Below are 26,266 nucleotides of genomic sequence, written 5' to 3' on the forward strand. Positions count from 1 at the left end.
ATAAGTGTACTTTTATAGTTAATTACCCATATTTCTGTATAATAACTCTGGCGAGCAGTAGAGAATATGGAGTGATTTTAGGTCCACAACAGATTTTGCTTTATTCGTTATTGACGTATTTCTTGCCACTTTATGTTGTATATTTTATATGAGATTTCCACTTCATTTTATCATGTATTATTACACCCCAAATGTGGTTTATTTTCCTCTTCTAATGTCTACTCAGCCTATTTGTATTTGACTACTTCTTCTGCTGTTAACAAATTGCATTATTTTAGTTTTACTGATATTCAATGATAGTCTAATTTTGTCAAACCATCTCTTTATTTTGTTCACTTATTCTGTTATTTGTATGTGTCTTCACTCCTGAATAGAACACAGACGTTGTGTGTTTCCCTCGCACAAGACACTGTAGTTGGTGGCTCTCCAGTGTTGATGGCGAACCTTCACTTTCCATACTTGTCGTCTTTGCGGGTTGTTGGGCTTTCCACAATTCACGCGGGTGGACCAGCCTCATGCTGCACAACTGGGCATTTTACACGCAAAAAACTAACGAGGAAGCCGCCCAAACACATACCACCGGCTCTAAGTTGGTAACAAACATGGTGCCCTGTTATCCCGTGAGTGCCTTTTGACCAATCATTGAGGAGATCGCCAGAAACCGGGTTAGCCATACTCTCTCTATACACGACTCTGGTTTGATATTGTCATTACTGCCACAAGTGGTGGGAAAGTGTATTACATCTGAGTACTGCTGCGACCAATACGGCCCACAGCTGAGAAACAGATTTTTTTGTCAGCCTTTTAGGGGGTGCTGGCAGCCCAACAATGGAACCCGGCCCTATGACGAAAAAACATTGTGCTACTGGATGCTAGATGCAATATGGCTAAAAATCGAAATCACGATATATAAATTGCAGCCTCCTGCGATAACTATGTATATGACGACATTTTTTTTGGTATGTCAATGATAATAGAACCATTTCATAATGGGTTACAAAGGTTCCTAGTTTATTTGCTGACGTATGTGGTAACATACAATATCACATAATTTCTGGTCGTATTATTTTCCTAAAACTATCTATCACTATCTAATCTAGTTGCTATTGCTAACTTACTGTTAATTTCTGGTTAGTTAATGTTGTAATATGGTTCTATCTACACTACAGTTAAAATGTAATAATCGCTGATTCTTCTGGGTTTTTTTGATACCTTACTAAGTTTTGGGTAATATTACAAATTTAGGTACCGATTTAATACCAAGTAGTTACAGGAGCAGTATTGGCCATACCAATAAAGATAAATACATGTTTTAAGTTCAATGAATGATTCACATTTTGTATCACAATTTTAATCAGATAAAAACCCAGAATGGCAGTGTAGGAATATTAAGTGCATATTTAATGTTTCCGTATTCCCTTTTATTACATGCAATATTTTGAGCAAAATAAAGTCAATACTGCAAAATAACTTAACATAAGCACAAACTATTGACTCAGATTTAAATCCTTAGATTTTCACTCTTAAAGTTTGCCTGTGTGCAGGGACTTATTTCCTAAAGTTACTAAAAATTACAAAAACGATTAAAAAAAAAAAAAGATTTTATGATAATCAAAAAAATCGATCTAAACATTGTCGAGTATCGATCATATACTGATTCTTGGTATTTGTATCGATCCTCCCACATCTGTTTACATTCAAGTGCTCTAGCTTAACGATTATCATGGCCTGTTGCATCCTCCTACGGCAGGGGTGTCAAACTTATTTTAGCTCAGGGGCAGCATGGAGGAAAATCTTTGCACACGCGGGCCAGACTATAAAATCATGGCATTAAAACTAAAAAATAAAGATAACTTCAAATTGTTTTCTTTGTCTTACTTTGGCCAAAAATAGAACAAACACATTCTGAAAATATTACAATAAAAATATAGAAAAAAATACAAGAAAGTGAATGAATGTTTACAACTGAATACATTCACATATGCATAAAAAATGTTTCTCTCTTTTGTATTATTTTTTTAATTAATTAAGTAACGTTTATGACAACCTTTTTCCAAAACACAATATAGAATGTGAGATAATGCATACATTTATCATTTGTTTTCAAAACGGTTACAAAAAAGTGTAACCCCAAAAATTTACTGTGGGACCCCATTTTGAAGACTCCTGCGCCAACACTGATGGATTATTGGTGCGTGCAAAACAGCAGCAGGTTCTAATACTAATCAAATATCATCCCCGGGGGCCATATATAATTCATTCAGTCAAGGCCCGCGGGCCAAATCCGGCCCGTGGGCCTTGACTTTGACACATAGGTCCTACGGTGTGTAGCGTAGCATGTTTAGCTATTCCTCGTCCTCCAGTGATAATGGTACATGTAAAAAAACATTTTTTGCTGCCATGGACACAAGGATTAGTGATTCGCACTGTGGAGGGACGTTAGCCACTAGCGAGGATGCTACATTGTGTTGAGGATGTGGTTGTCTGCTTGTTGCTGTCAAATTTGCGGGACACAGCTAGAATGTGTCATCAACATGAATTTTCACGATATGCAGTCATGTGATTTGACCACAATGAAAAAGACTGAAAAAATTTCCGGGGGTCTGGGGGACGAAGGCCCCCAGCCAGGTCCAGGGTGGGGGACAAGGGGGGCAACGCCCCCCGAAGCTCCTGGTTTTTCACCAATTTAACATGCTAAAATTAACAAAGACAGCACCATTTGAAGAAAATATTTTAGTGTTTAAAGACATGAAAACATCATTAATAGAACATACATAACCCAATTATCCTAATGAATCACTGTATATGGTTCAGTCCCAACAGTATTTAGTCACTAATATTTACATCTTGTGTTCATTTCACATCCACAGGTGTCACATCGATCAGTGTTATTATCTACAGTTTATTTACAGTATTACCACATTACCTCAGTTCATGTAATGTAATGTAAACATTTCATTCTTTTCGCCAATAAAGGATATACATTTATGAAAATGATTAAACATGTTTAGTATTGTTTACTCATATTTGAAAATAGGAATTAATAATAATGTGAGGACACTGACATATTGCATGAAACAAGTGTGAAAATATTTACCTTCAAGATTGTTACACCACTGACAAGTTTCAACCGACTACAAAATAACATAATATTACAAAATAGTATTATATGCAAATTTATTTCAAATAAATTGTTAACTGGAATCAATAATGCGACTCTTTGAATTTCTGTAATTTCATAATATATTTTCACATGGCTTTTTATTTTTAGAAAAACCCATTTATATTTCGCAAAGCAATAATTGGTTAATATTTAAAACAAACATGCGTATTTCGCAAGCAAATATTTTTTAGCTTACCTCATTATTAACAACCCTGTCTGCAACTGAAGTGGGCGGATCTTTCCTCTCGATGTCTACGGCAGTTTAAACAAAAGATGAAGTCCGTAAGTTTGCTCACTTTCGGTTGACATCCAAAAGTACCAGCTAGTGAAAAGTTTGTTTTCCTTGCTTCAAGTTGTTTCATATGTTTTTGGCGTTTCGCATGTACTTCCAAAGCCTTGAAACCTCGTGATCCATAGTCAATATTATCATGACACCACGTGCACAAAACCTTTCCGGGACGATCGATTTTCCGAATAAAATCACCGAACAAAGTCGTAACTTTCTTCTTCCCAACAGTATCAGTGATTTCCCTTTCCATCCAGTCCCATCGGAACTTATTTTTTACATGTTTATCAATTTCTTTTACTCGTAAAGCGTCCTTTCTCTCGAGAACCGACATTGTTTACATATGGAAAATGGCCGTATAGTAACCATTATGAATGATGACGTTATTAACGTCATCATTCATAACAGATGTCCTGATTGGTCACAAGGAACATATCAACCAATCAACTACGGCGTAATATAAACTACGTCTCGAATCTTGATTTATGGTCGGAAAAAAAAACGGAAAAACGGGAGATAATTTCCCCCCCCCCCCCGAGATTAAAAAAGACGGAATTCCGACTTTAGACGGAAAAATCACATGCCTGGATATGAAGCTTTATTGTTTGCCAAATTTATACAATTGACATCGTACGGTATACCTTTTTATGTATAGATGTATAATGTTTTTGGTATTTTTTTCCTCTAACTCAGTGGTCGGCAACCCAAAATGTTGAAAGAGCCATATTGGACCAAAAATACAAAAACAAATCTGTCTGGAGCCGCAAAAAATTAAAAGCCATATTACATACAGATAGTGTGTCATGAGATATAAATTTAATTAAGATGACTTAAAGGAAACCAAATGACCTCAAATATAGCTACAAATGAGGCATAATGATGCAATATGTACATATAGCTAGCCTAAATAGCATGTTAGCATCGATTAGCTAGCATTAATGCAGTGACCAAATATGTCTGAATAGCACTCCACACAAGTCAATAACATCAACAAAACTCACCTTTGTGCCTTCACGCACAACGTTAACAGTGTGGTGGACAAAATGAGACAGAAAAAGAAGTGGCATAAAACACGTCCTAGAAAGTCGGGGAAAGTTATACATTTAAACAAACTGTGGTGAGTTCAAGGACCGCCAAAATTAGTCGGACAAAACGGCGCTCGCCAAATACTCGAATCAGTGAGGCATGTTTAATATAAACAGTGTGCTTTATAACAATTAGGGAGGTTTGTGTGATGTTTGTCCTCCTACAGAAACCATATTAAAACAAAAAATATATTTTTTCCCCTCATCTTTTTCCATTTTTCATACATTTTTGAAAAAGCTCCAGAGAGCCACTAGGGCGGCGCTAAAGAGCCGCATGCGGCTCTAGAGCCGCGGGTTGCCGACCCCTGCTCTAACTGGATTGTGTGCCAATTATTTTTATCGTTTGTTTTGTAAACAATATTGTATTTTTATGGCTATTGTGTGATCCTATTCTAGCATAATGATTGTATGTAATTAATGTGGTGCTGTTGTTTTACTTTGAATGTGGTGTTATTTGTCACGTAGCAATGTGTGTATTCCTTTTGCCTTAATGCTTTACATATACAAAAAACATTTTTGAAATTTCCCACAATGTGTGCTAAAGTGCCAAAGAAGTATTCCTGGATCTGCAAATGTTAAACAGATTATCCTTGTTCATACAATATGTATTTATGTTGTGTCTGTATGTTTATTTGCTGAAGCTCACTAACCGTCCTCCATGCGATGCGCTCCATGATGAGGTTCTCGCAGGTCTCCAAATGTTTGATGATGTCTTTGCTGAGAGTCGGGTCAGCTTTGATAAAGCTCTCGATTACTTTGTAAAAGTCAAAAGCGGTGAGGTTCAAAACGTTCAAAATCCAAGGGAAGCACAGGTCTGTTTCGGCCAGGTCACCACCGCGTCCGTGATTGTATCCCCCTGTCTTAAAACTGCTCTCTAATCGAGAGTTGTAAACAAACATTAGTGCAACGTGTCATTAACAAAAGCTTCATGTTTCATGGATCAATACATGATAATGTTTTAATTAACTTTGTATTACAAAAAAACAACACAGACCTCCATATGTTGCCATGACAACCTCTAGAGAACAGGCCAATAGCGAGGTGTGGAATGTGGAGTCATTGAGGAGTTTACTGGAATGAAAGACACGAGATTTAAGGCCAAGAATGCTTCACCAGATAACAAGTCAAGAAAAACATGCTAGGACATCCAAAGTTCAAGTAGAAAAGAATGCATAAATAACTGAGTTTATAAATACTGTATGAATACCTGAAATTTTGGACGGACAGTCGTATCTCTTCCTGTAAAGCAAAAATGGAAACTTCTACAAAAGTCAGCAATATTAAAGGTCTGCTATAATCGAGTATTTGCATGCAATTGTGTTGGCAAAAACATATTCTCTAGGATGCAATGACTTATTTACACAGTTTTTTCTTAAACATTAATCAATTCATGTACCGATTTTAGCATCGCCTCCATGACTTTGTAGTAGAGTTTGACACCAAGGGTAAATCTCTGGAAAAGGGAAAAAGTACAACTTTAAACACAATACATAGCACATGTTGTGTTGCAGTCTGTGGGTACTACTTTATACCTGTTTGCCAAGAATATTGCAGCGTGGGCCGACTGCCTTGGCAAACCTCTGACTGAATGTCAGTCCCAATGTCTCCAAGCGCTTTAGTACATCCTGAGTCGGATCCACGGTGCAGTTCTAACCACAGCAAAGGCGAAAAATTAGGCAGATGTCTTTTAATATAGTATCAGATATATAACAGACATTTCAATTCAAACACTTGTGAGGATGACACACCTGGAAATAAGTGGACAAGTTGGTAGATGGTTGGTCGCCACGAGAGGTGAGGTCACCCCTCAACTGTTGAATGGAGGTCATAGTGGCTCTGAAGACAGAAAACAAATACATAAAAATATCACATTCTGGCATATGACATACAGACAGTACTGCAAGCACAATATATATTTCATGTTAATATTTCTTAATAAGAATTTATTTTGATTCATCAAATTAATCCATCATTACTAATCTGATTAAAATTTTTTAACCCATCTGACTATAAATCCATGAAATGTCTTTGGCAACACATTTCGAGCAGTTTGTCTAAGTAGCAACATCATGGCGCTTGTGCAAATGGATAGTTGATGCAGTAAATAAGTCAATATGGAAGACGCTAAACATTGGTCCTCTCCTTGGGAAATATGAATACAAAATAAACATGACAAAACAGTCAACTGACAAAGTATTATGCACATTCTGCAGAAAGGATTAAATTTACAATGAATCACTTCCATCTTAAAACAGCACATCAATAACACAAAAGACACGGTTTGCAACTTGCTCAGTTACATTTTTCCAACCAGAAAATATAACATTACCGACAGTACCTAACAGTGACATACAACAGATTTAATGTGGATAAATGTTTGTAAAAAAAAAAACAAAAAAAACAAATCATGATTTATTTAACACGTTGAGTGCATATATATTCCTTTCTTTCTTAAGTCTCATTGCTTATGCAATGTGAAACACCATTGCTAAAAATGTATGATATTTAATTGTGATTAATTGAAATTAATCCACAGCAAGTGTGATAAATCTGATTAAAAATTATAATAATTGAAGAGCTGTAATTTTAGCATTTTTAATGCACAGAGTTTACCAAATTGGCCCTTTATCTTTTTAAATTATTTTGTATGCTATTAAGAATTGTATTTATTAGAGAACTACGTATTGCCTAGCAGATTGTAGTTGTTTGTTTTATTTTTTTTTAAATTATTAAACACAAAATCTAAGCAGTTCTATAGTTTGCATTGTTTCTCCTTACTACACCAAAAAATTTACCAAACTGTGTGACCTTAAAACCGAGGTTCAACTTGAACCGTGTTTATGAAAGTCTTATATTTGTGATTTAGATTTTGAAACATGTAAACTAAGATAAATCCCCTCACCTGATGGGAGTCTGAGGAGGAGGGATGACCACTGCATCTTCATCTAGTGGGTTCTTCTTTTGCGTTCTCTCCATTTGTTCTCTGGAAGCCAATAAAGATCGTTTTTAGTTTATTTCCTTCATTTATTAGGCAAAGTTTTTAACCACAAAAAACCTTACGTTTGCTTTTTAGGCGCAAAAAGCGTCTCATCGCCGTCCAAAAAAAGTCGTCCATCAATGTCTCGACTCTTGAGGTAGTGCTCTTCATACAGTTGGTTGAGGCTATTGACCTTTGGTTAGAAATTAAGCTATGGGCTAATTTGTGTAAGTAAAGTAATGATGTTTCGATGATATGATTGTCACAAAGTATGAATGGACTACCTGTCAGTTGCAAGTGATCTGCCTTAGTTATATTTGAATGTATATTCAAAGTACCGGTAATTTTATTTAATAGGTTTACAGTTAAAATAAAATAAAAATATTTTCAATGTTTTGATTGGGAATAAATTACTTTAACAGACGCTCCACTAAGGCCATGTCCACACAAACACAAGAGTTTTAAAACACATATTTGGGGTTAAAACAATCTCCATCCATACAAGTGTAGTTTCAAGTGTAGTTTTCAAAACTGTCTATGTCTACACACAAACGCATACACATACTGCCATGCACATTTTGTCCAATCAGAAGCCTGAAAAAAAGCAGCAACGTATATAATGACATATAGATTATCTTTAAAAACCAGCCTGCACGTACACAGAGCCCTGGGAAACATTGTGTATCTTTTTTTCCCCCAGTGTTTAAAGTGCGCATGCACGCCTGTGATGCTGAAACCCAACACTCATAGAATTATAACATGTTTAGCAACATGGTGATGCCATGTTCAGCAACTTGGTGATGTATTACATGTGACGTGAAGTGTACATTAGTTCTAAAATCAGCATGCGCTAACTTTTGCATGTTTAAGTGCCTATATAAAGCGCACGTACGTGCGTGTCCCGCTACAAAACCCTTGCGGAATTATAAAGCATTTAATCATCGATACAGTGACATATTACATGTGCAATGAAGTTTATATTGTCTTTAACATCAGTACACACTACAAGTTTGTTGTTGCTTGCTAGCGTTTTACGCACGTTCACGGTGGGGCCCGGCTCCATCTACAAAAATGGAAGCCACACATGTAAGTTAACTTCATGATTTGTCGTTAAATAAGGCCTGAAAGCATAAGATAATGTTGCACCTTTTTTATGACAGAGCAAAAAGTATTGCTTGTCATAGTTGTCCCATCAAGTGGAGGTTCGACAGCAATCATATTCAAAACAGCTGACTGTCATTAGCGCTGAAGGGAGTGTCGCAAAGCCCATTTTTTATGTGTCTTTTTTATTAATGTTCAGTGAAAATAGCAGCATGTTTACGTTCAAACATACAGTAAATCCTCTTATAGTGTTTAAAGCCAGCAAGGCAGTGTTGTTGAGCCTTGCAACCGTGGCGTCATCACAAGTCTTCGTTTGTGCCTTGTACACGCATACTCTAAACCAGCGGTTCTTATCCTGGGTTCGATCGAACCATAAGGGTTCGGTGAGTCGGCTTCAGGGGTTCGGCGGAGCCTCCGCCGCGGAGGTCCAGACACACCAGACTCATTGTGTAAATAAAAACTTCTCCCTATCGGCGTATTATGGATACCCTCAAATAATGTTCCCTCTAATTTTCCATATGCGTGAGCAAACGCAAAAACTCCTTGAGCATTCAGTGGAGCACATGTGAGCACACCTGTCCCAAACCTGACTAAATAACAAATGAAATGTTTTATTATTATAATCAAATGACAGCTGTCATTTGCATGAAATTATTTTCTAATATAAGTGTTTTTGCTCACTTACAATGACAATAACAAAAAATATTGTTTTTCATGAGCTGTGTACTAGTATTGTATGTCTAGGTGGAAAATTAAGAAAAGGAACAGACTTTGCTGTGAATATAAATACATTATTTTATTTGATAATTTATCATTTAAAATGACATGAGAGTGGCACTTGCCAAGGTGAAGTCACGCATATCTGAACTGGTCTCTCAAAGGCAACAGCAGAAGTTACACTGAGTTGCAGGTGTGTAATTTGTTGTGAGTTCATGCACTGTGTTGGTTTTGTTCTTTGAACAAGGTTCATTTTGTGCACCAGTAAAAAAACATATAACTTTGCCTTGAATTTGAAAAAATTAAATAAAATGTATTTTTCACTAAAGAAGGCTTCGGTGAATGCGCATATGAAACTGGTGGTGTTCGGTACTTCCAACGAGGTTAAGAACCACTGCTCTAAATGGAGAGTTTTGGAACGCTACACTTTGGCCAGCGTTTGCAAAAGTCTGCGTTTTTAAAGACAAAAACCTGCTTCCCTCACCTTCCAGGGGGTAATCAAGGGTGATGGGTCAAATGCAGAGAATAATTTCGCCACACCTAGTGTGTGTGTGACAATCTTGGTACTTTAACTTTAACTTAAAAGTATGCGTTTGCGCGTGGACAAGAGGCCTAAACGCAGAGATAAGTATGCGTTTATTAAGTATCTGTGTTTGTGTGGACATGGCCTAAAGCATTACATGTTATATAAGCTATTCATATAAATATTGCAAACCAATTGTCTCTTAGTGGGGGGTTGTGGTGAAATACATTTGTTCAGTGTACTGCACAAGATTGGGACAGTGTCAACAAACAGTGCAGGTAAACTAAAAGCGTGAGTAAATATTTTGCTGACAGTGTGTGGGAAGCGTCACAGACGAGGACAACAAACAGCTGTTACACACTCAACATGTTCTACGACTGAGCAGCTGGCAGAAAGCGACAACTAACGTATACAGTGAAAGGGCCTTGAGACTAAACTTAAGGCTGATGGCAAAATGTACAATACCTGAGGAAGTCCTGAAGATTTGGGAAGATCCATAGAGCTCAAGAAGGCAGAGAAACTGGTCTGATAAACATTTTTAACCTGCACATACAAATGAATAAATTATTGACGCGCAGATGAGGTCAAAAACAGCAGGCTTTTACAGAAAATTCAAAATTTGTGAAGAGTTTGAATTTGATTGGCTTCACCCCACAGGATGTTAAATTGAAAATACAGGAAGTGGAAATCAATTCATTGCAATTCAGAGAATTTGTCACATTAAACAAAGATGTTGCTCTAAGTACTAAAAATACTTTACAAACACTAAAACATTACGCTACCTCTATTTTTAATAGTTTGTAATATTCCTTCAATTTAAAAATTACAACTGACACAAAATTTTCCGTAATGCAATAATCCTAACCCTATTAAATGTCCTGAACATGCTTTGGGCAACTATTTTCCATACTTGGATAAAGAATTCTGGGAAGTATTTTTCCCCCATTTATAGTTATAATAAATCAATTTAAATGATCTGTTCTATAGAAAATGTTTTTATTCTTAATTGTGAATGAAAAAAACCTATTATGTTCATGAGGTTCATAGTGATAATATTTCAATAAAATCTGTAAAACAGTCGTGTATGAAACACCATACTGTAAAGCACGATTCTGGAATACACCTAAAATATAAATTGCAATTAGAATTCTACTTCCTTTGATTCTACTTCCTGCTTGCAACCTTTATTAAAATTTGTATAATTTAACTGGAATTTGGGAGACATTCTCAATTCAATTTGTAATGTTGCACAAGCCTGAAACAAAAGTGGGCACATTCATATTTAGTTCTTTAGAGCCAGATACCTCATCTATATTGCATTCGTTCTTCTTGCACAAGGTTTCAAGAAGTTGCACGTCCACCTCTGGCTCAGGAGGTCGAGCTTTGGCGTTGTTCTGGTTGCGACGAGACGTTCGAGTCACGGGGCTCTGAACTTTGCTGATGGCTGATTCTGACAAAGAGACATTTAAGAGGTTACCGGTACAACAACAAAGAAGACCAACTGTGACTTCGGTCATTGACGCCAAACTGTAATACAGTAATGGTCCGGGTTCCAAAACCTGACCAAGTGAGATCAAATTGTAGATGCAAAGGAAAATTTAAAATTTTTATGAATTTTTACTTGTTCACACCCTTGAATAAAGTCAATGAAAATAGGTTAGATAATGTTTTAAGGGTTTTTGATGGATGATATAATACTGTACTCTACTATCTTTTCTATGGTCCTAATTTTCCATTGTTGTTACAAGTACATTTCTCTACTCCACTTCTCTGTTTCCCACAATGAATCGCAGCTCACACTGTCAGACTGATCCTGCTGCTCAGATAATAATGTGTCGAGACATTTTCAGTGAATAATACATATATACTACTATACAAGTTAGACACTGACTGCTGTAAATTACATCAAAGTTTCACTTCTATAGCCTTGTCCCATTAAATGATATAGTGTAGTAAAAATGGTTAATGTGAGGGGTGTACTAACTTGTGTGAGATACTATGGGACAGCAGATGATAAAAACTTAAAACTAACAATAACTGAAAAACAAACTCTTACCAAGACGTTTTCTACATTTTGAATCAACCAAAATCAGAACTTAAAAGTATGAACATTTTGTATTTCACACCAGATTCAGATGACACCTTATTTGAGAGTACATCAAATACAACAAATATGTCGCAAATAAGATCTGTAGCAGCAGTACATGTCTTGTTTTGCGTTTGTGGGTATTTCCTGTGTTCCGTGTTTTAGTTCCTGTTTAGCGCTCGTATTTTGGTTGCACTTCTTGTTTTGTGTGTGTTAGCATTTAATATTTATACTTCTGCCTTGAAGCGCCGGCTGCTCGCATTTGTCCCTCATTGTGAAATAGGAAGGCTTATTGGCCAGTGCCAGAGCGCAGGCTTACCATATACAGATGTACTGTATGCTGTTGAACGTTGTTCTCTTGTTTGAGGCTTCCAAGTAAGTTAGTTCCCAGGTAGTGTTAGGTTTTTTGTGCATTCTCAAATGCACTCGGGTTCCAAGTAAGTTAGTCCCCAAGTAGTCCTAGGTATTTTTGTGCATTCCCAAATGCATAAAGGTTTGTTTGGCGTGCACCTTTCAGCACGAGTGGTTTTGTGTTTTGTCTTTGTTTGTATTAAATACCTTGTATACCTGCGAGCTGTATCCTGCTATCTTCTGCATCTGGAATCATAACTATCGCTATCATGGAACCCGAGCGTGACACAGAGAGAAAAATATTTTCTTTTTAAACCATTGTCCTTGTTTTTGGATTTTCACCTTAATTAAAATTAAATGGGTTGATATGTGAAAAGCTTCACAAAACATAACTTTTTAGCGGAGTATCTATATCAAAAGGCTGCACAAAACAGGCAAAAAACAAACAAAAGGTTGGTGTCTTACGGTAAAGAGGCTGTAGCAGTTCAAGTGGGCATCGTTTTATGAACAACTCTAGCGTGCACAACAGCAACTGGAACGATATGACCAGGTCATCCTCCATCTGCAAGGCCCTTCCTGCAGGAGACACAACATCAAGGTTAAAGCTCACAAGAACACAACAAAAAGTATCAGGAATAAAACATTCCCATCTTGACATTGGCACGAAAAGGAAGGAAGACTGAAAGAAGAGAACTAAAGCATCATGGAAATGATGTCAGCAAGAGTGGGGACAACCTGAAATGATAATGATTAATGTTCACCGTAACCTAACTGACCTTTGGCCAAAAGAAACATCGTCCAGCAACTTCGTATAATCTCCTTCTCCCTGGTAAAGCACACAAACAATCAGCAAAGTCTCAATGTGCTGAGCTGAAAGACCGAAAGCAAAGTCTTCAACTTACATCTCCTCAGTGGGCAAAGTAAATATATTTTTGCAGGTCCTGAAACAAAACATGCATCAGTATCAATGACATATTAGCATATGTACCAGTATTATTAGTACAGCAGGTAAGGTTATATTTTTGCCTCATCATTCACTTTAAGCGTACGTGACGAATGCGTGAGGAATGCACTAATGACCTGTTAAGAGAAAGAGATGATGCAGTATTATCTGCTCACAGATGCTACCTGGTAGTTGTTTGCGCACACTGCAGCTAGTCACAGGAATGAGGTCAAAACAGAACTTTACCTACTGTATGTACTCACTTCTCAAACCTCTGGTAGAGAGCCAGCGACACGTCATATTTGTTCTCCATGCGCGTCAGGGCGGAATTCACCTTGGTGCTTATTGTGTCCAAGTTGACATCCAACTTCCGAACCAGAACCACAAACAGCTTGACACTAAAACACGGGTATAGGTTACAACATGACATAAAACAACATGAAATAAAACATTCCTAAAAATACATTTGCCAACTTCATTATACACACCAGAAAAAAATTGCCTTTACAAAGCTAATAATGACACATTTTTGGTGACTTAATTGAGTTGCATGAAGGGGACAAAATATTTGACCCACCTCTCAGTGCAATCTTACTTCTTCATGTAGTAAATAGGACGTTTATTTATTTTACTGCAATTGGTACCAAGTGTCAATTAGGAGTAATGCCTTACGAATTAATGATTTGTTTGTTTCCTGTCTTGTGCCCTGTGATTGACAACCAGTCCAGTATGTACCTACAGTATACATACAGCATACTATTAGTACAGTATAATACACATAGACAACCATTTACACTCACATCCAGACCTATGAGTCTCCAATTAACCTAGCATGCACGACTGTGGAAACAAATGTGCAAACAAGGGATGTAAAATTTTCATATCACGTTTATGTTGACCAAAATTATCCCGTTTATCATTATTATTGCGGTATTGTTAAATGTGCTCAAAAAAACTGAAACATTTAGACCAAGTTATTGTTTCGATAGATCTCATAGAGATAATTGGTAATTTAGCATTAGCAAAATGACTGTACTATTTAAATTTATATTGTAGCCAAACCTTTTCCCCAAAGATATATCTAAAGAACATTTGTTTCTTTATAGTTTTTGCCCATGTATTGTGTTTTGTTCACTTTTCAATAAATGCCAAAAGCCAATTGGCTTCACTGCGGTAGGAAATAACAACTGTATTTCACCTTGGAATATAAAATTATTTTTTTACCTTTTTGTATAAACTTTGGACACAATACGGACTATAAACAAACACTTGACTATTGAACATGATGATTTGAACTGAATTGTAGCTGTAGATGTAACCTTTTTGTTCATATGTGATTATTTTTAGTAAATACAAGTCTTTACACAACTTGTAAAATATTAATATTTTACAATGTAAAATATTAATATTTTACAATACATCAACAGTGCTCACCTTTGTGCATTCATGCAGAGCATAAAACGTTTGGAGGACAAAATGAGACTAAGAAGGAGTGGCATAACACACGCCTTACTGTGGCAGCGTCGGAGAAAGTTATACATGTAAACGAGCTACGGTGAGTTCAAGGACCGCCAAAATTAGTAGGACAAAACGGCGCTCGCCAAATACTCTCATCAGTGAAGCATAAACACAAACATATTGAACAGTGGGCTTTCTAACAATTAGGAAGGTTTGTGTTGTGTTTGTCCTCCTACAGAAACGATATTAAAACAAAAAATATATTTTTCTCCCATCTTTTTTCATTTTCACTCATTTTTCAAAACCCTCTAGGGAGCCACTACGGCGGCGCTAGAGAGCCGCATACAGCTCTCTAGCTGCAGGTTGCCAACCCTTGCTCTAGGAGTTTTGAAATGGCAAACAAGCATTGGCTTCACGTAGTCACTGCTAGCATTAGCACAAACTTGCAGCCTGAGGCGATCCTTCATCGGCTTGTATCCCTGTAGTGCCTTCTCATTTTCTGTAATAAATGTCCGCTCAATTAAAGACTTGCTGCGACGCGATGTAAACGTTCGTAAACGGAAAAGGACGCAAAGAGAGGCGGTCGTAAATCGAGGATGAACTGTATAAATATAGCATAGCCAGAGCATAAAAAACTGTATACAACTTTTCTAAATATGGTTTTTAATATCAAGAAAACTAACTAGACATATAACTAGCACCTACATAGTCACCTTTACAAGCCACAAACTAGGAATTGCATAGTGGCGAGGGGCGACTGTACTATAGGGATGTAACAGAATTATTTCGGTATCAAAATCATCACAATAATACAGTGACGTGATAAGGTATAAAATTAAAACTTGGTCAATGTAGTTATTTGCTGGCACTTTTGAATTGGTCGGTCTAGAAGTAAACTACATTTGCCAAAATACCATGCGTAGCAGGAGGTCCATTTTTTGGAGGATGTAAAGGCTAGAGAAAGTATAGTTTTTTTCTGACATTTCCTGAAGTTTTAATTAAAATCTATCCATAACTTTTTGAGTTTTGTTGCAAACAACAGACAAACAAACCCTGGCGAAAACACAACCTCTTTGGCCTGCGGAATGCAGGGCAAAGTGTCCGCCTTCTTCTGGAGTGTTTCCAAGACAACACATAAAGCCGGGAAGGAGTTGTGATGTTTTAACCCACATTGATTTTCAATAACATTGAATCAACTTGTGGTGTATATATGGATTTGTTATCCATGTTTCCATGCGGCAGGACGAACAAGAAAAAGGTTTGGTGACACTGCACTGCGGGGAACACAAGTAATACGAAAACAACTTGATAAATCCCCATTCGGAAAATATATTTGATGCCAAGGAAGCCAAGCATCAATTTGTGAGGTATTTACTTTATGAAACGTTAAATTGTCAGCTAACTTTTGTAAGAATCAGCCTTTTCCAAAGTGATATAAGATATCCACTACAGAGGACACTGTTTCTCTGAAGTTAAAAGTTGAAGGACACTAATATGAACATTATTGTTTTACATTTGTTACACTGAATGTTTATATTGTCAATTTAACGATACTTAGAAAGTTTATATAAAAAAATATATACATATATAGTTTGTAGTAATAATATGATTAGAACATTTGAGCATTATGTGTGTGTTCAATTACAGTAAGTGTGTTTATCCTAAACATTCCTGCCACTTCATTTTACTCACTATAACATTTTTAAGTTTTTTTTGGACATATACCACAATAATATCGTACCATGAGCCTAATACTGTGATAATATCGTATCGTGAGATTTTAATACTGTTACATCCCTTTGTATTACAATACTCATTACGCCGCAGATAGCCCTACAGCCACTGGCCTGTTACGCCAGTAATATCAAAAACTGAAATGGGGCCACAAAATTTAGTTTAGTGCTCCAATAAATTGAAGGATAACTCGCCATTCCTTTTTTTCTTATGCTATTTCTGAATATCGTCAATGTCAGCTTTTCAGACACCATGCGTTCTTTGCAGGGAGTGTGTCCAGCATTTCCATCTTTGTGAAGGCAGAATTGTGTTATAGTAACATTGTGAGACACGATCGTGTCTAACGATTACTTACTTCATGCTGACTGCTTTTAGAACCTGAGTTATGGTGAAAGAAGCAACATCCATGTCGGTCACAGTCACGAAGAGACACGCTCCCCAAAGCATTTTCTGATTTTCCTAAAGTAGAATGTGAGAAAACGGCACACTTAAAAACCTAAAGATGAATCACTGACAGATTATTAAAGAAATCTGAGGAGTTACAACACATCTAATAAACTGAAACAGTTAAACTGTGTCAGTACCGTACTTTGAATAACTAAGCCTTACCAAGCATCAACACAGACTTAAAACATTTGTGTCTTCCATGTGATTAAAATTTAGGAACACCCCCCAAAAAAGGGTATACACAAGGTCTATGGTTGAATGAAAAGTACATTATTACATACAGCAGGTTCATCCAGGGACTCCTGAACAGTTTTGTACAGCTTCCAAGCACGGTCACACACCGTATCAGACACATGAAGGCTCTGGCACATGGCAACAAAATTAGCATCCTTGTCTCGGTGCCTGTAGAGGAGACATTTCGGAAAACATTTTTTAGATATCAAATTTTTAATGACTTTGTGTTGTTTACAGTAATACAGTATCTTCCAAAAGTGAATACACCCCCCCAACATTTAAACGAGCATTTGATTTTATCTTCTCAGGAAAGTCAGTGTACAACTTGTATAACAGTATAGATTTGCGATCTTCTGAAAAGAAGTCAACACACAATACATGACATTATTGTCTAAATAGTTGGCAACACAAGCGAGGAGTGTCAATACTTTATGTGAGTAGAAGCAGGGCACTTGTCATCTTGGAGGTGTGTTAAGGGTCCTTATCATGTAGGAAAACTGACATCTAGACAATCTCAGAAAGGAGGGGATCATCATGACCTCACAACGTCACAATACATGTTGAAATTTATGTTTCTCTTAGTAAACTGCAACTCCCTAGTGCCCGCAGCGATCATGCATTCCCAGACTATGACACTTTTCGGAAAGACACAAACATCTTGCAACTAACTCACTTGTGTTGCCAGCAGTTTAGACCAGGGGTGTCAAACTCTATATATGAATTTGCCTATGCATTTGATTGTTACATAAATGTTTTAAGTACACTGTATATAAAAATCTATAGATTTTACAGTAAAAAAAACTGGCAACTCAGTCACTATAATTTTACTGTAAAATACACAGTGTTTTTACAACATATCATGATAACAGTTTTATGTAATAACAAATGGCAGCTTAGTTGCCACAAATGTACTGTAAAATTTACAGCGATTTTTACGACATATTACTGAATATGATAAAACAATGGTACCACTGTTTTCTTTTTTAATTCTGGCAACTGAAATGTGGTACCGTTTTTCCATTTACAGTAATACACGGTAAAAACAACACACATAGATTTTACGGTAAATGCTGTCATATCAGTCGTCAAAATGTTCACGTAAAAAACAGTGGTACAGTTTTTTTCAAATTAAAGTAACATGCTGTAAAAACCATCGTACATTTTACAGCAAATTGCCATTTTTACTGTGTACAATTTGATGCTTTGTAATCGTAAGTCAAGCAGATATTTAAGTATTCATTTTAACAAAGAAAATGTTTGGAAAGTATGATAATATAATATTTGAAGCAATATTGGCTACTATTAAAGTTTCAAATGTATGCAATTTCATGCAGTACATGTATTGTTTCTATCAAAATGTAAAAGACGAATACATTTAATACAAAAAGATAAGGTATTTAATTAGCGCATATTATTTCCAGGCCTTCGCAGGAAGAAAATATGTGGCGGGCCAGTTCAGGCTTGAGTTTGACAATAATGGCTGTGCGTTGAGTCATTTTTAGCAGATATTATAGTAAATCTGTACTGTTATACAAGCTGTACTGTACACTAATTACTCAAAGGTATAATACATTTCAGTTTCACTTCTAATGTAAAATAATAGTGGCTGAAAGGTGGGATTTTTCAGTATTGTGTTATTACTATGTCCGCTTGTCCTCACTATTAGATACAGTTACACAACTAACACAAGAACTGTATTACATAAACAATACATTCCAAATAAACTGTTATTTGTATACTGTAAAGGTTCAACCTAGGAAGAAAACACTTAATTGTGCATATGACAACTAAAATATTTGTATCTGTTTAAACTCTTAAGATTTTAATTTTAATTAGATTGTTTTCATGATGATTACATTTTATGAATTTAATTTGAACATGATTATTTTATTTTTGCATTCCTGTAATTTTCTGTATAGCCTTGTGTACGAATTGTGCTGTATAGAAACGTGCCTTGCCTATATGTTAAAACCCTTATAACATAGTAATACGATACATTCCAATTGATATATTTCTGATATAGTCACTTAAAGCTGAACGTTTGATTTTGGAAGGCTAATAATGTGTTATGGCATAAAGTGCACGTTCAAAGTATATGTCGACGGAGGCCTACAGCATAGATAGAAAAATTGCGGCTAGCTAAACCACTCAGTTTAATCTGTAAAGCTAGTTTGCGAGAGTAGACATTTACCCAACATATATATTTAGCATTAATATTATTATTATAATTGTAGTGCTACAAATGTTCACTCGAATCATATTAAGTTGTCTTACTCTGGGCTCTGTTTGATGTCCGAAGATGAACTTTCAGCTGTCTTTTTCGTCTGCTTGTTTTGGCTCGTCCCGGCACTTCGCCTTTTAGGTGGCATCCTTGTGTCCGACTAATAAAAAGGCAAATGCGTTAATTATTGCTGTATGTTGTGTGGAAAATAGAGATATTGTTTACCAAGTTTAAAATCTCACTCTATGGCTTGTGTGTTTGTTACTAACACAAAACCTGGATTACTTCCTGGAACCGGGCTTGAGGGGCGTTAGTTTTGTGTTACAGTACCGCACGTTGTTGTGGCGACGCCGTCTACAATTGTACCTCCTTCACAATCTATTGTGTGGATGAAGAGAACCTTTATCCCTCCCTTATGTGTTTTGTATATTTCACATCACAGTGTCCATTGTGCCGTCAATACTAGAATTAGGTATTGACACTGTACGTTTAGTTCGCCGTTTTATCCAGCGAATAAACGACAAGGCGTGACCAGAGATGTGAAGAAAAACTACAAAACGAGTGTACCCAAACTCCAAAGACAAAAACGCGGGAAAGTAACTACGCAACATCCGCTTATTTACAGTATGCCGCTATCCATTCAGATGAAAACAATTAGAAGATTTCGAGGCAGAAAATAATTAGTCCGTAGTAATCATGTTTCTTAAAACTATTTTTTTCTATAAAATAGTATTTTTGTTTTATTTGCCCAGAATAAGGCAATGTGAGTTTATAAAAAATGTTTGGTTGGAGTTCTAAAGATCAGTAGGTCTTACAAACGTCACTTTATTTTATTCTCTAAATAACGTTTAAAATGCATAGTAATATTTAAATGTGTTGTTTAAAGGTACATGTGTCTTTTTTGTCTTTACTCATTCTAAAGTGTAGAATGAGTATTACTGCCCTCTTGTGGTGTAATGCAAGCGCTGTACTTTGTTAAACTTCAGGTCCTTTTACTCATCAAACATAATCTTTCCATGGGATTATTTTAAAAAATAACTCATGACAAACGCCAGTAATAAAAAATACTTTAATTGATTTAGAAATTAAGATTTTCAGACGCAGGTAGTGAAATATATAGATTTTTCAAATTCTACTTATTTTTATCGGGACTATGAAAAAGCAGCAATTTTCATAAAAATGTCATTATTTCTCCAATTATTTCCTTGCAACCATAGAAAGTAGGGAAACGACATAGACACTACAAGACATTTCATTTGGCAAATGTCTTCAGCTGTTCATATACAAGCACGCACGCGCACACACACACACACACACACACACACGATTTAGAAGGTAAATAGTATGTCTTGTCGGATGCTGATTCGTGTTATCCTCCCCTGATACATTAGTGGGTGTTTTTCTGCATCCTTCGCATTCTTAAATAATAAAAAAAAAAATCATAAAATGGCCCTCAGAACCAATGTACAGTATAAATAAGAGCTGCAGCAGCAATAACAGTACCCTTAAAGAAAACATTTTAAAAGTCGGCATAAAAAAGTCATAATTATGCAGCGGTAAAAGCCAATGTTTGCACAAGTTAATGGCTTCTTTTTTTGCCAGTGTTCTGAACGTTTGTTCTTTGCCATTAAAGTGCATGGACTAGCCACTGCACACAACTATACACTTTCAGCGAGCTGAGGTGAAGACAGCAAGTTTAAAATGACACTGATTTGGTATGGCGGTGTGGTTCCTTCAATCACGATTCTGATCCATCATGCCATCTTTGTATAAGTCCTTCCAGCTTGTGCAGTACTATGGTACGCTAATACTATTGTGTAAGGTGTTAAAACATTTCAACCAAGTTCAATTAAGTCATTAAAAATGTTGTTTGTCAACAAAGCAGTTCGTTCATCTGTTATGTTCATCACGCCGTCCCTCCTTCCTCCCACATCATCGCATTGAAGTCCATGTCTGTGAGGGTGACTGTGAACGGAGCCTCCACTCGTTGTGCGTCCAGTTGAGCCTGCACTCTCCCTGCGCTATTGTTTACCCGCCAGGAGTTCAGAGGTCGAATGGAATTCTGGAAACGCTGACAAAAGGAAGCACAAGCATCTTCATTAATCGACTTACATGGATTCACTTTGGTGCAGGCAAGCCAGGGACAGGAAGTTGATGGCACAACAGAAGAGTGACACTGACTTCTTTCAGTGTTCCAGTTTCCTTGCAGATGGCGACAATTCCCCAAATGAGAATCTGCAGACAGCAGGTGGCGGCCATACACACTCCCAGCGCTTTTCCCCAGCGAGGATACACATAGGATCCATATTGGAGGTGTGTGTTGTACATCTCAATGAAGATGTAGGTCAGGATCAACTACAGCCAAAAGAGGAAACCAAACAAAAGTGAGCAAAGGGAGGACATTTAACCCTAGCATACTGTAACATCTATTATTTATTTATTTATTTTTAAATGTATCTAAGTGGGGGGAAAAATAATGACTTTCTTTATAAAAAATGTTTGCTATAACTTTTAAATCCTCTTCTTAAGCTAAAAACAAAAAAGGGAAAGACCACAATTTTATTTTCCCCCTTTACTTTCATGTTTTGGAGAGAACCATGATTATGTTGTACTGCTACACCCTGAGTGAGTACACAGTTTTAGTTTTTAACAGAGCCAGAAGTGGGTAGTGACGCGCTACACACTGACTGCACTTTTTTGGAATTTTAGCCTATCATTCACAATCATTATGAAAAACATGACAACGGATGGTTTTTTTTTGTAAAAAAAAAAATCATTCTAACTCGTAAATAGACAAAAATAAAAGTCTGCTTACAATGGAGCCAAAGTAAGGTCCTCTATTCCAGTTTTTTTCAACCTTTTTTGAGCCGAGGCACATTTTTTTTCATTGAAAATATCCGGAGGCACACCACCAGCAGAAATCATTAAAAAATTTAACTCAGTTGACAGTAAAAAGTTGTTGTCGCAATTGTTGGATATGACTTTAAACCATAACCAACCATGCATCACTATAGCTATTGTCTCAAAGTACGTGTACTGTCACAACCTGTCACATCACGCCGTGACTTATTTAGAGTTTTTTGCTGTTTTCCTGTGTGTAGTGTTTTAGTTCTTGTCTTGCGCTCCTATTTTGGTGGCTTTTCCTGTTTTGTCTGTTTTCCTGTAGCAGTTTCATGTTTTCCTTAAACGCTATTCCCCGCATCTGCTTTGTTTTAGCAATCAAGACTATTTAAGTTGTTGCTATCGTTCTTTGTGGGGACATTGTTGATTGTCATGTCATGTTCGGATGCACTTTGTGGACGCCGTCTTTGCTGCACAGTAAGTCTTTGCTGTCGTCCAGCATTCTGTTTTTGTTTACTTCGTAGCCAGTTGGGTTTTAGTTTTGTTCTGCATAGCCTTCCCTAAGCTTCAATGCCTTTTCTTAGGGGCACTCCCCTTTTGTTTATTTTTGGTTTAAGCATTAGATACGGCGACAAACCCTTGTCGTCTCACACAACGCGTTCCCGACATCTACAAAGCAATTAACCACCGGCTGCCACCTACTGATATGGAAGAGAATAACACGGTTACGCTGTCGAGCTCTAGACAGCACCGACACTCAACAACGGCACATAATTTGCAGATTATAATTACTGGTTGGCAAAAAATATTTTTAACCCAAATAGATGAAATTACATAATCTCCTACGGCACACCAGACTGTATCTCACGGCACACTAGTGTGCCGCGGCACAGTGGTTGAAAAACACTGCTCTATTTCACCCATAAAACTCAATAAATAACCATCCAAAAACGACCAACAATACTCCATTTACATTTTGTAAATATTAACCAAGTATTAGTGATATTGTTATCAGAAGCACTAACGCATACAAAGTATTTATAGCGGCGCCATGTTCTAAAGCTTGTATGCCTATATTGACATTATTGAGCGTTAAGCTGCTTCCTCGCTTTGTGGCTTGAGGAAGTTTATTGCAGATCATAAATCATCCCTCTCATCTGAATAGTAGAAGGACGAGGGTGTATTCCGACAAGTTGCCAATTTAGACCCGGGAATGGCAAGAATGACACGAAAAGACTCTTGTTTCGACCGCCCTTTTCTTCGCAAGGATTATGAGACATTCTTCATCAAAATGCGAATATAACAAGATTCTATCAATCGGCATCCTAATGACAGCAGACTTGTACAGTGAGTGATGCTTTATTATGTTTATTAGCTCTCATAAAGTCTGCCGTGAGCAGTAATCAGTGATGTTGTCGACAAAAGCGAACAGTGTGATGCATTTTTTTCATTAATGCGCCATGTATGCTTAAAATAATCAAAATACGTAAATATTATTAGAAATGTGCCTGTTACTACATTACATGTATACTTAGCCTGAGCCTGCTCAGTGGCCTTGTGGTTCGAGTATCCGCCCTGAGATCGGTAGGTTGTGAGTTCAAAACCCCGGCCGAGTCCTACCAAAGACTATAAAAATGGGACCCATTGCTTCCCTGCTTAGCACTCAGCATCAAGGGTTGGAATTGGGGGTTAAATCACCAAAAATGATTGCAGAGCGTAGCCACCGCTGCAGCTTACTGCTCCCCTCACCTCCCAGGGTGTAAAACCTTAATGGAGGTGTTTGGATGTATTCTTAAGGGCTTTATAGGCAGAATAGAGTGACTCCCATAGGCTCCATTGTAAGCAGACTTTTGATCACATTTATTTACTTTTTAGAATACATAAAATAAAAACATATGTTCTTGTCTTACATAATGATTGTGAATGATAGGTAAAATTCCCAAAAAAGTGCAGTTCCCCTTTAAGTAACTTTTTGGATAAATTGTACTTTGTGAAGAAAAAAACACTACTTTTACTTCATTACATTAAGTTCCATTCTAATTGCTACATTATCGTTATATTTCTTTATAATCTGTTGATTACCGCTTGAAAAGGCGAATTGTTATGGATAGTCAAAGAGACTTCTTGCAGCGGGCACTGTCATAAGCACGAGTGACGTTTGACTCCATTTCACCAATCAATCGGAGCCTGGCAGTGACATGACGTCATAACTCTTCAATGATTACTTACAAACTATGAGAAATAACATTTACTGTATACTATACATTTATGTCATCTGTGGCAGTACAAATGTTCACATTTGTTCAAGAATTGTACTTCCACCTAGAGAAAACATGTTGCACTAAGTTGTATATATTTTAGCTGCACATATGCTAACGTGACTGTAAAATGTGCTAATGATATTTGAATGAATTTTACCAAACTAAAAGAGCTGGGCAGTTACATGACCGCATTGTCATCTCCACGCTGTAAAAAGTCACACCATTGTTCTCATCAATGTTTACATTGCATGTTAGGAAAAATAACATTTATATAATGTGCTTTCATCTATGTCAGTACAAATGTTCATGTTTAGTTAACAAGAATTACATTTCCAACGAGAGAAAACCTGTTGCGGTAAGTGTGTTTATGCAATTTAGTTGTGAATATGCCTACATTAATAAATGGGTTATACTTGTATAGCGCTTTTCTACCTTCAAGGTACTCAAAGCGCTTTGACAGTATTTCCACATTTACCCATTCACACACACATTCACACACTTATGGCGGGAGCTGCCATGCAAGGCGCTAACCAGCAGCCATCAGAGGCAAAGGGTGAAGTGTCTTGCCCAAGGACACAACGGACGTGACTAGGAAGGTAGAAGGTAGGAATTGAACCCCAGTAACCAGCAACACTCCGATTGCTGGCACAGCCACTCTACCAACTTCGCCACGCCGTCCCATTAACCCTGTTGTAATGTCATAAGTGACTGTAAAATGCATCTTTTGTGGTACAGTACATAGCCTTCTGTAGCAGTCTCTCTGACATCTACACACAACCACACAAATTATACTGTTAAGGTATTTTTAGATGACAACATAAGTTTCATATAATTTTTGTAGTGCAGTAAGTGAAGGTTTTATGGAAAAATAGTTCCTACATCTGTACATAGTGTGAATTAGTGTCAACGTTTATATATTCACTCACCAAGAGAAGAAACGGCGTAAAAAATACCCAGCATGCTTTGAAGTACAACAAGACTTTACTGCACCAGGGTGGACAGTGCCGAATCATGTCAAGGATGTCCTGGCAAAACTGGTTAATTCCTGAAAAGCAATCCCAGTCATGACACAGAATATGATGTGGTATAAGATTAAATGAATGAGGTGGTGTACCATAGAAGAAGGAGATGCCGATGCACATAAAGAACGCGATGATGATGAGGCCGAAACTAGTGCTGAAGGAGTCGATGAGAGTGAACCAGTAAATGCCCCCCTATGAAGACAAGGCGTTGGGTGAGTATGGAGGAAGCAAATTGAGGGTGCACAATTAGTAGACTAAAACGTACATCAGTGATCAGCAGGAGACCCATCAGGTAGAAGCAAAAGCAGAGACCGCCAAGGAACAAGGATTTGTGCTTGGTGTTGCCTCGCAGTTGGGGAAACTCATCCATCACAGCAGTAGTGATGCCCTCTATGTTGCCAAACTAAGCACAAAAAGCATCAGACAGAGCAATGTAGGAAATCCGATAAAAACATGAAAGTGTGTGTGTGGCTGTGTGGGCTTACAAGTGTGTCAACTCCCAGCATGAAAAGCATCAAGAAGAAGAGAATGGACCAGAACGCTGAACCTGGCAGCAGAGCAAGGGCCTCTGGATAAGCGACAAACGCTAATCCTGGACCTGAAAGAGTCAAACGGAGACAAAAAAGGTATTTGAATTTTGGCAATTATCCGTCTCTTTGCACAAGGAGGAAGTCTGTAAGCTATAGTTGTGTGGCTTAATGCCTAATGACTGGGAGCGTCTGACTATTAAGAAATGCTGTGTCACTGCAAACAAGGTGTAAAACTGCAAATATGACAGGTAAAGCATGGCAAACTTTAACTGAAGGGAAGTATGCA

At 37.1% G+C, this 26,266-nt stretch overlaps 2 protein-coding genes across 4 annotated transcripts in view; both read right to left on the reverse strand.

The window, feature by feature from the left end:
* Nucleotides 1-19,685, reverse strand: part of LOC133650552 (retinoblastoma-associated protein-like) — a 36,560-nt gene extending 16,875 nt beyond the window's left edge. The window contains exons 1-18 of one of the 3 annotated variants that reach the window (XM_062047919.1): nucleotides 19,569-19,685; nucleotides 19,380-19,486; nucleotides 17,153-17,273; nucleotides 16,780-16,883; nucleotides 13,496-13,630; nucleotides 13,192-13,230; nucleotides 13,066-13,115; nucleotides 12,755-12,865; nucleotides 11,157-11,302; nucleotides 10,318-10,395; nucleotides 7,595-7,704; nucleotides 7,437-7,517; nucleotides 6,283-6,370; nucleotides 6,067-6,183; nucleotides 5,931-5,987; nucleotides 5,742-5,773; nucleotides 5,529-5,605; nucleotides 5,185-5,408 (exon numbers count right to left, since the gene is read on the reverse strand). In XM_062047919.1, coding sequence (XP_061903903.1) covers nucleotides 5,185-5,408; nucleotides 5,529-5,605; nucleotides 5,742-5,773; nucleotides 5,931-5,987; nucleotides 6,067-6,183; nucleotides 6,283-6,370; nucleotides 7,437-7,517; nucleotides 7,595-7,704; nucleotides 10,318-10,395; nucleotides 11,157-11,302; nucleotides 12,755-12,865; nucleotides 13,066-13,115; nucleotides 13,192-13,230; nucleotides 13,496-13,630; nucleotides 16,780-16,883; nucleotides 17,153-17,273; nucleotides 19,380-19,474 — 1,665 coding nt within the window. In that variant the 5' untranslated portion in view covers nucleotides 19,475-19,486; nucleotides 19,569-19,685. Of the gene's footprint in view, nucleotides 1-5,184; nucleotides 5,409-5,528; nucleotides 5,606-5,741; nucleotides 5,774-5,930; nucleotides 5,988-6,066; nucleotides 6,184-6,282; nucleotides 6,371-7,436; nucleotides 7,518-7,594; nucleotides 7,705-10,317; nucleotides 10,396-11,156; nucleotides 11,303-12,754; nucleotides 12,866-13,065; nucleotides 13,116-13,191; nucleotides 13,231-13,495; nucleotides 13,631-16,779; nucleotides 16,884-17,152; nucleotides 17,274-19,379; nucleotides 19,487-19,551 lie in introns of all 3 variants that reach the window. The other 2 variants (XM_062047920.1, XM_062047916.1) reach the window with 2 other exon arrangements.
* A 1,141-nt stretch (nucleotides 19,686-20,826) lies between these two features.
* Nucleotides 20,827-26,266, reverse strand: part of LOC133650555 (sodium-dependent proline transporter-like) — a 17,308-nt gene continuing 11,868 nt past the window's right edge. Inside the window, exons 9-14 of the mRNA XM_062047922.1 lie at nucleotides 25,936-26,048; nucleotides 25,716-25,853; nucleotides 25,543-25,642; nucleotides 25,355-25,473; nucleotides 21,508-21,681; nucleotides 20,827-21,397 (exon numbers count right to left, since the gene is read on the reverse strand). Of these exons, the coding sequence (XP_061903906.1) occupies nucleotides 21,233-21,397; nucleotides 21,508-21,681; nucleotides 25,355-25,473; nucleotides 25,543-25,642; nucleotides 25,716-25,853; nucleotides 25,936-26,048 (809 nt within the window). The 3' untranslated portion in view covers nucleotides 20,827-21,232. The remainder of the gene's footprint in view (nucleotides 21,398-21,507; nucleotides 21,682-25,354; nucleotides 25,474-25,542; nucleotides 25,643-25,715; nucleotides 25,854-25,935; nucleotides 26,049-26,266) is intronic.

Source organism: Entelurus aequoreus, linkage group LG05, assembly GCF_033978785.1.
Source record: "Entelurus aequoreus isolate RoL-2023_Sb linkage group LG05, RoL_Eaeq_v1.1, whole genome shotgun sequence".
Taxonomy (NCBI): Eukaryota; Metazoa; Chordata; class Actinopteri; order Syngnathiformes; family Syngnathidae; genus Entelurus; species Entelurus aequoreus.